At 43.4% G+C, this 10,828-nt stretch overlaps 1 protein-coding gene across 1 annotated transcript; it reads right to left on the reverse strand.

Moving 5' to 3' along the window:
• Nucleotides 1–1,546: 1,546 nt before the first annotated feature.
• Nucleotides 1,547–2,749, reverse strand: LOC132028064 (immunity-related GTPase family M protein-like). The gene is given in 1 exon segment (XM_059416717.1): nt 1,547–2,749. A coding segment is annotated over 1 exon segment (1,185 nt). The 5' UTR covers nt 2,732–2,749.
• Between the last annotated feature and the right edge of the window lie 8,079 nt (nt 2,750–10,828).

A 10,828-nucleotide genomic window follows, 5' to 3' on the forward strand; every position in this document is an offset into this window, starting at 1 on the left:
TTTTTTCTCACTTTGTTTGAGAATGGACCTAATGTGAATGAACCAGGGAATACAAGAAGCACAAGCACCACCATGGATGTGAGCAAGGCCTGTGCTCCAGGCTGGGAGAGCAACTAGTCCAACTGAGAGTAAGAATTAGAAGAGTTGCATGGGACCCTTTCAGGGAAAAAAGGATTTTCTGGAGTAATGTCATCATTACTATGCAGAATCATCTGAGGTTAAGGGAATGGCATAGTATTATTATGATAAAACCATACTGTGCCACTTCCTCATCCCCTTCTTACTTTGCCCCCAGATTTGTTTAATTATCTTATACCTTCAGTTACAAAGATTTGGTGGCCAAAATTTTACACATTGGTCCAATTCAGATTATGTCCAACAAATTTAGATTGGGTTCCATACTGGGTGTGATCTTCCCAGGTAAATAGAGTAAGGTCATGTGGTTGATGGAGAATGTTGCTAGGAAGGATGGTTGCTCTTGTGAGGAATGAATGACTCCCACAGTGGTGAGACCCAGATTATGTTACTTTTGGTATGGAGAGTGAGGTTTCAAACATCATTGAAAAAAAGCTGTTATAAAAAACAATTTTTGTTATACACACACACACACACACACAGTAAAGGGAAAAATCTAGAACCAGGGTCTAAAATGGTTTCCAATTAGGAGAATTTCCATAGAGTCTATACATGTTGGGTTAACTGCATAGACAGTGACGTCATAGGCACCGGTTTAGTTTCCTCAATGTTGACAATCAGATTAAGATTCCTTTGACAGACATAGGAGATAACTTTGGCAAAGAACACAACATAGAAGGTAACTTTAAGTAAACAAACACTTCTCTAAAGGAAACATAATCTAACAGGTACTATTTCCTATGACAGGCCCAGCATGAGCTGTGCACGTGAAGAGCATGAACTCTGGGCAGTCAGTGTCACTACTTAAATAGTCAGATTTGCATATACATTCAACAGCTTTCTATTCCCAGTAACAATGGCCCTTGTGTCCATTTCCTGTATCCCTTTTTTTCCCCTATATAAATGTTTTTGTGCAATCAGTGAGGGGAGGTGTAAGGGCAGAGCTTTGCAGAATACCAGAATGGTCTTGGAAACTTTCAAAGAATAGCTAAACATACATTCTCCATCATATTTCCTCAAAGGGAACATCCCAAAGGATGTTCTCCCCTCTGCATCTGTATGCCTCTATGAGTCCAGAGGTGAGAAGTGAAGGAACATGAGAAACCAAGAGGGTCTGGAGAATGGATGTTAATGTTAAGTGATAAGGAGATATCAGAATGAGACTGTATGTTACAGAGCCAATCTTTTCATTCACTTTTGGATCCAGACTCATTTAGTAAGTGATAAGAAGTAGAACAAATTTTAGAGTTTCCCAACAGGGATTCAAAATGAGAAAATCAGTCCATTGCTTTGAAGAACTTACAGCCAATGAAAGTGGAAATATTGAGCTTTATTTAAAATTCAGGAAGGGTACAGTGTGAAAAGAGGACCCCAGATGTCCTGACTTCCCTCCAGAAGAAACCACAGCTCTTCAGATGATGGAGTCTGTGAGGATTTTCTTCATGATGGTCCTGGTGTCCTTGGCAACTATTTCAAGTGAGTGTCTGTGTTTCCACACTCTCAGGTAGTTGAGAACATTATCACCTAAGAATGGGATGTGTCTCAGAATTGAATATAAGTAAGAGGCTGTATTACAATTCATGAAAGATAATATCCTGTCCCCAGTGAGGACAGTGTGCAGATCCTGAGACTTCATAATAGCCCTGTACTCCTCCATAGGTTTCCCCATACTCTGGGCCATCTGCTGGAGAGACTCATCATCTACACCAAAAAACAAGTGGTAGGCCATCAGACACTTTGCCAGATCATCTGTATTCTGGATGTCAAGGACGTCCTGGAAAGAATTTGAAGCTATTTGCCCCTGCAAAGAGGTCACCTTGTCATTAATGACCTTCTCACAGGTGTCAGACAGTTTCTCTAGAGGACAATGGTACCTTATATCAGAGATGTCCCTGTGCAAGGTATACCTAAGCTCTGAGAAGTCATTCAATAAAGGGTCAAAGCTGGAGACCAGGAATATGATGGGTTTGTGCACTCCCTCCTTTTGGAGGGTTTCCCAAATATTCTCTCGGATATTCTGCAGGAGTCATTCCTCTGAGAGGGTACGTGTGCTGATGTCCCTGTCCAGCTTGGTCCAGACAATGTAGGACTTCTGTCCCTGTCCCTGGATGGCTTTGGCAAGCTTCATGAGATTCATGCTGAACTGTTCCGACGCAATGATGATGAAGAGGTCATACAGACTAAACTGCATCTCTGCTAGATAGTTCCCCAGAGTTTGGGTAGCTGCCCCTAGTCCAGGTAGGTCCCACAACTCCACATTGGGAAAGTGGGGGGAAAAGTAGCAAGTGGGAATCTGGGTGGTCCCCGCCACCCCAGTGGGAGCTGAGTCCTCCTCTTCATGCCTAATTCCCCTCAGTGCATTGATGAAGGAAGGCATGCCATTGCCAGAGTCCCCAGTGACAGCAATTCTCACTGGGGCACTAGATGCTATCTCCAGGGTTTCCCTGACCACCCCCAGCAACTTCGCTTCTACCAGTGCCTTCTCAATGTTTGTGGCAGTTGCCTTAGGTAAGACTGTCCATCCTGTATTGTACTGCAGTGCAGGGATGAAGGATATAGACAATGGAGTGTGAAGGGACTGATTGGGCTGTGTCATGTCTCTGATCAGTGGAGTGACCTGTCGAAATAAGAAAAGCAGGAGAGTTAGGAGGGCCAAGCGCACAGGGTGGCTGAGGATCATCAGATTTGTCATATCAAACCGAGGGTATCATATCCACTCCCAACTCACTGCAAAGGTATTTAGATTAGAAACAGCAATCCTTGGGGCAACTGGCTGGCTCAGTTAGCAGAGAGTGGGACTCTTTAATCTTGGGGTTGTGAGTTTGAGCCCCATGTTGGGTGTGGAGATTACTTAAAAATAAAATCTTACAAAAAAATAAAAAGAAAGAAAGAAAGAAAAGAAACAGCAAGCCTCTGAAAAACTGTTCAATAGTTTGTCAAAACTTTGAACATATTATTCAACGATAGAAAACAAGGAAAGCCTATCATTTGTGATGACATGAATGTACCTTGAAAACATTATGCCCAGTAAAATAAATCAGGCAGAGTAAGACAAATACTGTATGATCTAACTGATGTGTGGATCTAAAACTGAAATGAAATAATTCATTGAAAATCAGATCAGGCTTGTGGAGAGGCAGAGACAGATGATGAGAGAAGGGTGAATTGGAGGAAGTGGTCAAAAAAGTACAAGATTTCAGCTATCAGTTAGGTAAGTACTATAGGAGGAGGAGCTAAGATGGAGGTATCATAGAAGGACCCTAAGTTGGTCCCCTCCCTCAAACACAGCTGGATAACTGTCAAATCATTCTGAACACCCAAGAAATTGACCTGAAACTGACAGAACACAGCCAACAACTAGAGAGAGAAGAGACCACATTGAGGAAGATAGGAAGCATGGAGATGTGGTTTGGAGGAGAAATGGATCATGGGTGCCAGAGAGAGGAGGGAGCCCTGGTCATGGAGAAAAGCACACAGGGGAGAGATCGTTCACTCTTCTTGGAGTACATCCATCTGTGAGAAATGAGTTCACAGAGATGCCTCTCAGGGGACAAAAATATGAATGGGCCCCACCCATTTCCCTCGCTCACCCCTCAGGACAGGCACAGAGCCACCTGCTCAGGGGGTATTTCCCCTGTCCCTGGCTGCCTAGTCACCTTGCTCCAAGTCCCAAGCCCCTGCACTCTGGTATGACTGCCCATCTCAGTCAAACCTGCCTGCATCAGTCCCAGTGAGACAAAACCCTCCCCAGAGGACCAGCACAGGCTCCTAGCTACAAAATGTCCCTAAAGTTTGGAGTTTTAAAGGCCAGCAGCCTTGGCTGGGCTAGAGTCCAGAGCACACAGTGCTGTTCCTGGAGAGAAGGCAAACAACCCACAGACAGCATGAAAACAGCAATCTGAAAAACTCCTGAGACACACAGAAGGGAGATTATTAGCTCTTCTGGCAGTGTTTCCCTGCAAGCAGCAAGCAAAGAGACTCCTCCCTGTGGACAAAGGAGGGGCTGACTCCATTCCCTCCCCCACCCCTCAACAATAACAACCTTCAGTAAACAGCACCACACCCATACCGCTTGCCTAAACTGCTTACTCCAAGTCTCACACTAATGCACTCTGCTGGTATTGCTGTTCTTGACCAAGTTTGCCTTGGTACCAGTGCAGTGAACCTCAGAGCATAAAAGGGCCAACCTAGCTACAAGCCAGAAGGATGGCGCTCTGGGCCGGCTCAGGCTGAGGGAAAATTTTGAAAAATGAAGATTCCTTTTGGAATGAGAATACCTCCCTTGCCTTTGTACTCAAAACCTTCTTTAAGACCTCTCTTGACCTTTCCCAACAATAGCCCAAGTTCTTGTTTAGGGGGGAACATTGAGGTTTCTGAAGGTCTTACCAGCCACCCTGGCTCCAGGGAGACAGTCTCCTGGGTGAGTTCCAGGCTCACTGACTTGGTTGTATGAAGGGGTTTCTTCTGCCCCTGAGCATGCTGTGTATTCTGGTTGCCTTTAAGTTTGCCCCTGGTATGGGGTGGAGAAGTCTGGATGTTCTGTGGGGCCCAGGCCAGTCAGAACACAGGATCTAGGCTAAAACCCTTGAATCCTTTTCCAGGTTTATCCAATCCCATCACAACCTCCACCTGTGCCCATCTCACCTTGACTTCCCATGTGCTAGATCAATTGAAAAAAAAAAAAATCCTGTCTTTTCAAAAGGTGAAAAGGTCCCAGAAAGTATAATAAAAACACATATACAGGCCTTGGCACTTAGAGTAAATAATTCCCTAGACTCTCTCTCTGCTGGCCTTAGTGCCCAGCAGGTATGGGACATATTTCTGTTAGAGGAATGAAGCACAAAGCATCATTGCATATCCTTCACTCCTTGGTTGACAAATTAGTTAAGTTTTCTTCCTAAATCTGTTATCTGAAATGTGGAAATGGGGAAGCTACTCCAGAGTCCAGCAAGTAGGGCCTAGGACAGAGTATGACACCTCTCCCTCAATGTTGGTGTGATAGGTGAGCACAAACCTATGCTTTCCAGACCATTTCTGTGACCATGTCTGACCCAGCCATGGACTTTGCAAAGTTTGCTCATCAGATCATCTATGCTGGGCCCTACCGGAGGGGTAACTGGGGCCCTGCAGCACCAGCCACAACTCCCTATCCTCCACTACCTTCTCATCTGGTCCCTGCCCTGATCCTCGTGCTAGGCAACCCTGCACATGGGATCCTCTCGGGGTCCTTTAAAACCATACTCTCCCCATGTGACACTGCCAGGCCAGGCTGGAACAAGGGTAATTACATGAGAGGTTGCAGGGTCTTCCAGGAATCTTCAGTGTGCAATTTTTGGCATGTGTGAGCCTGTAGGACATTGAGACTCAGATTACAGGCCCAGAAGTTGAGTAGAGGACCTCAGAGATCAGCTCAGAGAGCAGGTGACCCCTCAGCTCCCAACTTACTGACCTTACTTCTGGTCTCCCCTCTTCCCCAACAGACTTTGAGGTCTCTGAATAAGGAAACCTAGGCCTTTATGGAAAGAGTCCAGGGAGCAGATTCAACTAGAGAAGGCAGTTGAGCTTACAAGAGAACAAGGAACTGTGAGCAGATCTTTCATCTTCTGATGGACACCAGCAGTAAAACGCACACATGCATACACCTGAGGAAAGATTTACCAATGATTTCCCTACCCTCCATTTTGATTTACTGCATCTATTCCAATGGGTAGCATCTTTGAACTCTTGTTACAATGTACCGGATAGATTTCATGATCTAAGAAGCAGAATGAAAAACACTCATTAGTACATTTCCCATGCAGGATCCTGTATAGTTCATGTCATGCCCATGTCATGCCCATGTCATGAGCCATGTAGCAGGGATCAGCCTTGGACTGGACTAGAGTTCTGAGGCATCAGGAATTTTTGTGAGCATGAACTCAGTGTAGACCAAGCCCCACATTTCTCCCCATTTTATCACCACAAGGAAAAGGTGAGTAAAAAAATCAACATATTGATTTATTCTAGGGAAGTATAATAAACATCTGCATCATCAATAGGCATGAAGCTCTAAAGGACATGGTCTGGGGAAATAGTGTTTGGAAAGCCCACCTCACCAATATATCTATAAAGGATGGATTTGGTGTCCAGCAATAGGGGCAGTTTCTTCAATGCAGTTAAATATTTGTGTTCTGGGTAGAAATAACTGCAAGTGAAAAATGCAAGCTTACAAATGAACTTGAAAACTAGCTGTGGATGCCAATGAACACACACAGACAGCCAACCACAGCCCTTGGTAGTATGGTAAGAACTACCTCTGAAACTCAGGTACCCTTGCAGTGACGGGGCTGTTTGTAATGGATGATAGAAAGCTCCCACTCAGTATCTCTTGAGGGCTAGGCTACTCCCCAGCAGTGCGTGAGTGTATCTGTCTGGGGCTCGTGCCCTGTTTGTTTGGTTCTGGTGTGCTGTGGCTATTAAACACTCTCCTAATTTGAACCATTTCACATCCTAAATCTACATTTTTCTCCTGGGTGGCTGTATATATAATGAAAAAAAATTTTTAAGAGTTTTTTTTTCAGATAAAATTTGAAACCTCACTCTCCACCACCAGAAGTATCCTAACTTGGTTCTCACCACTGTGGGAATCATTCAGTCCTACCAAGAGCATCCCTCCTTCTCTGCATCATTCTCCATCAACCTCATCACCTTACTCTACTTACCTGGGAAGATATTCTCCAATATGGAATCCAATCTGAATTTGGTGGATGTACCTAAACTGGACCAATGTGTATAATTTTGACCCATTTTCAGGCTTCTGCTCAAAGAGGAGGGTTTTTCAGAGGTTATCATAAATACTAGTGGAGATAGAAAGTGAAGTTAATATTGAATGAAAGTGAAATGAAAGAGGCATAATAAAGTGATAAAGAATCCTATGGATAAATCCTGGCTCCAGTATGACCCTGCCATGTGACCTTGGACACATTCCACTATCTTAGTTTTCCAATAGTTACAATGGTGATGGTAATAATATTACATCTTACGGGGGTCCATCTAAGTCCAGGTAATGTGAGGATTTAATGAGTTAAAGCACATAAAGCACATAGAATAGGGTCAGGTATGGACTTATGTAAATGTTTGGCATTATCATTATCATTCCTTCTCTTCATGGCCAAGAAGGGACAACATAAGATCACATGCAAAGACAGTTTCACCAAAAGGTGAGTGTCCTACTCAGATTCTCCATCCAGTGGAGTGGGAAGAGTCTGCTGGAGAGTCCTACAATCACATGGAAGCTTTCAAGGAATAGTTACATCTTATCTTATTCCCAACTGAGCTTGTTAAGTTTCCTTCTTAGAGAATTCAGGAAGCAGAAGACAGTCCCATGTAGAGAGCACTGTCCTGCATTGTGAGATCCCCAGAGAATGAGGGAAGAAAGAGAGAGCTGAGATGAGTGGTTAAAGGGCTCTAAAGGTCAGAATGGTTATAGGTACACAGTTCTTGGAGTAAACCCAACCCTAGACAGCCTATCCTGGGTCATGGTGTTGAAGGAGGTTAAATAAGAGGCCACACCCACTGGAACCTCCCATAGCACAGGCAAGGAGAAAACCAGGTCCCACTGAACACCAGGAAGCCTGACCACTGCAGAGGTCTACTGGAGGAGTTGAGACCACCAAGTTTACCACACAGGAAGTCAGCTAGAAATGCATTCAGACAAAAGAAGACAGATCAACAAATGAGACAAACCAGAAGACAAGGTGATCAGAACCTCTGATGAAAGCTTCCTCCTCAGTGCCCCAGGGAGTCCCAGCAGGGATGAAGCCAAAGAGGAATGGAAAACACAATCTTGACCTGCTGCAGGTCGGTGGTGAATGTTCAGTGGAAGGTAGATTTAATATGGCTTCTAACAATATTTCCTATTTCCATAGCTTCATTCATTCCTGTACTGTGGAATGACAAATGAAATATGGCATCAAGAATGGAATGTCCAGGCACCTGGGTGGCTCAGTCAGTTAAGTGTCCACCTTCAGCTTGGGTTGTGGTCTCAAGGTCCTGGAATCAAGTCCCCCATCAGGCTCCTTGCTCAGCGGGGAGGCTGCTTCTCCCTCTGCCTGCTGCTCCCCCTGCTTGTACTCTCTTTCTCTCTAGCTCTCTCTAAAAAAAAAAAGGAAAAGAAAAAGAAAAAGAAAGGAAGGAAGGAAGGACGGGACGTTCAAGATTCCAAAATTTAATCATGAAAAGTCTGCAGCTTCTGACTTACAAATCCTCTGTTCACTGGCTCATTCTTGTTCTCTCTCATTCTCTCTCTCTCTCTCTCTCTGTCTCTTCCACCTCTCTCTCTCTCTGTCTCTCAGTGTAATAAAAATAGAATATTTAAGCTAACCTGTTGGAGAGACCCTGAGGAATTACAGGCCGTCTGGAGGAGAAGAGAGGCAGCCAGCATTAACTGCCAGGCATGTACATGTGTCATCTTGGGAGCAAACCCTCCAACCTCAGGCACAGCATCAGAAGATGGAGCCAAGCTGATAACTTGACTGCCACCTAAGGAGAGACCTTTATTCAGAATCACACAACTAAAACTGCTCCTATATTTCTGACCCTTGGAAACCATAAGCAAATAAATGCTCGTTTTTCATTTCATTTCATTTTATGTTTTATTTTTTTTCAAATAAATGCTTGTTTTAAGCCACTAAGTTTCAGGGTAATCTGATCCACAGCAACAGATAACAGATAATACCATCAAGAAGCTCCCCACAGCGCTGGCAGTTGTGAATGACCTCTTCCCTCACTATAGCACTCACTCCTGCATGGACCCAGCATGAAGAAGCTGCACCATCTTCAATCACAGCCTTTCCCTCCCTGGCCCCTGGACATGTCCTTCCCTGCTGTCTAGTGAAGGATCGGCCTCTGCTAAAATTCTTAGGTAATTTCATCCTGCTTCAGGCCACACAGACTTACCCAGTTGGAGGCTCTGTGTCTAAGAAGAAAAAATAGGGAGGGACAGAAAGAAAGAATGAAAAGAAAGAAAGATGAAAGAAAGAAGGAGAAAGAAAGAAAGAAAGAAAGGAAGGAAGGAAGGAAGGAAGAAAGAAAGAAAGAAAGAAAGAAAGAAAGAAAGAAAGAAAAGGAAGGAAGAAAGGAAGAAACAGAGGCATGTTTAGTAGTGAGAGGAAGAGTAAATGTAGGTAGATAATAAATTCATTCCACGGGAGGTAATAGAGAGGGGAATAGGGAGGAGGGGAATAGGGAGATAAACTTTCTGAGTCTCTGCAGTTCCAATTAATGCCTTCATTTTCTGGTCACTTTTAATAAATAGTGTGACTACAGAATTCTGTTTTTGACATCATTTCATCTTAGAATTCTGAAGATCTACCTCCTTGCCGTCTTAACTGGTATAAGATTAGATTGTATTGTGGTTTTGATTTGTATTTCCCTGATGGCTAGTGATGTTGAACATTTTTTCATGTGTCTGTTAGCTATTTGTATGTCTTCTTTGGAGACATGTCTGTTCATGCCTTTTGCCCATTTCTTGACTAGAATATTTGTTCTTTAGGTGTTGAGTTTGGTAAGTTCTTTATAGATCTTGGATACCAGCTCTTTATCTATAGTGTCATTTACAAATATCTTCTCCCATTCTGTGGGTTGCCTCTTAGTTTTATTGACTCTTTCCTTTGCTGTACAAGAGCTTTCTGTCTTGAGGAAGTCCCAAAAGTTCATTTTTGCTTTTGTTTCCCTTGCCTTTGGAGACGTGTCTTGAAAGAAATTTCTGTGGCCAATATCAAAAAGGTTACTGCCTATTCTGCTAAAAATATCTTAAACGTGTTTCTGGTACACTGCATAGAACCTTCTCCAGAAATAGGTGTGGAATTGCTGGGTCATAACATATAGATTCTTACACATTCCATGAAAGGAAGACAAGGCATTGCCTCCTTAAAAAGTCTGAAATCTCCCACCTCTCATATATATTTTGTATTTCTATTACTATTGGTCAGTTGAGAAGGCTCTCTTACACTTACATCTCAAATGTAGACTGTAGTTGTAGTTTGGTACCTGTGATGACCCATTTCTCCCTTGAGAAGATTACATGGTATTAGACCACATCTGCATCTGAAGCAGCTTCCTGAGTCATGTCCTTTAAGGTCTGCGAATCTACTGGCTCATCCTCCTGGGTCTTCCTCTGAATGGAATTCACCAGGGGTACTGGAGTTCTCAGACTCCCCCACACTATTCTCTCATTCAACTGTAACATTACACAAGGAGTACTGCTACTAAACACTTTTTTATACCTAGGGTGCCTTCTGGAATAAAGTCTACACCCACAAGTTCCTGTGTTGAGCCCTAATCCTCATTATGATTGCATTTCTAGATTTTTTAAGGAGATAGTGAATTTAACTGAGCACAGATCTGTGGGACCCTATCTAGTAGGACTAATCTCCTTAGAAGATGGGAAAACGACACCAGGGATGCACACAGAGAGAAAGGCCATGTGAGGACACAGGAGAAAGGAGCCATCTGCAAGCTGAGAAAGAGGTTTCAGAAGGAGCAAAACCTACAGGCACCTTGATCTAAGACGTCCAGCCTCTGTTGTTACAGCCTCTGTGTGTGTGTGTATATATATACATATATATATGTATATATATACACACACAAAAACCTTATATATATATATATATATATATATACACACACACATTTTATATATATATATATATAC

The sequence above is a fragment of the Mustela nigripes genome, chromosome 12 (genome assembly GCF_022355385.1).
Source record: "Mustela nigripes isolate SB6536 chromosome 12, MUSNIG.SB6536, whole genome shotgun sequence".
Lineage (NCBI taxonomy): Eukaryota > Metazoa > Chordata > Mammalia > Carnivora > Mustelidae > Mustela > Mustela nigripes.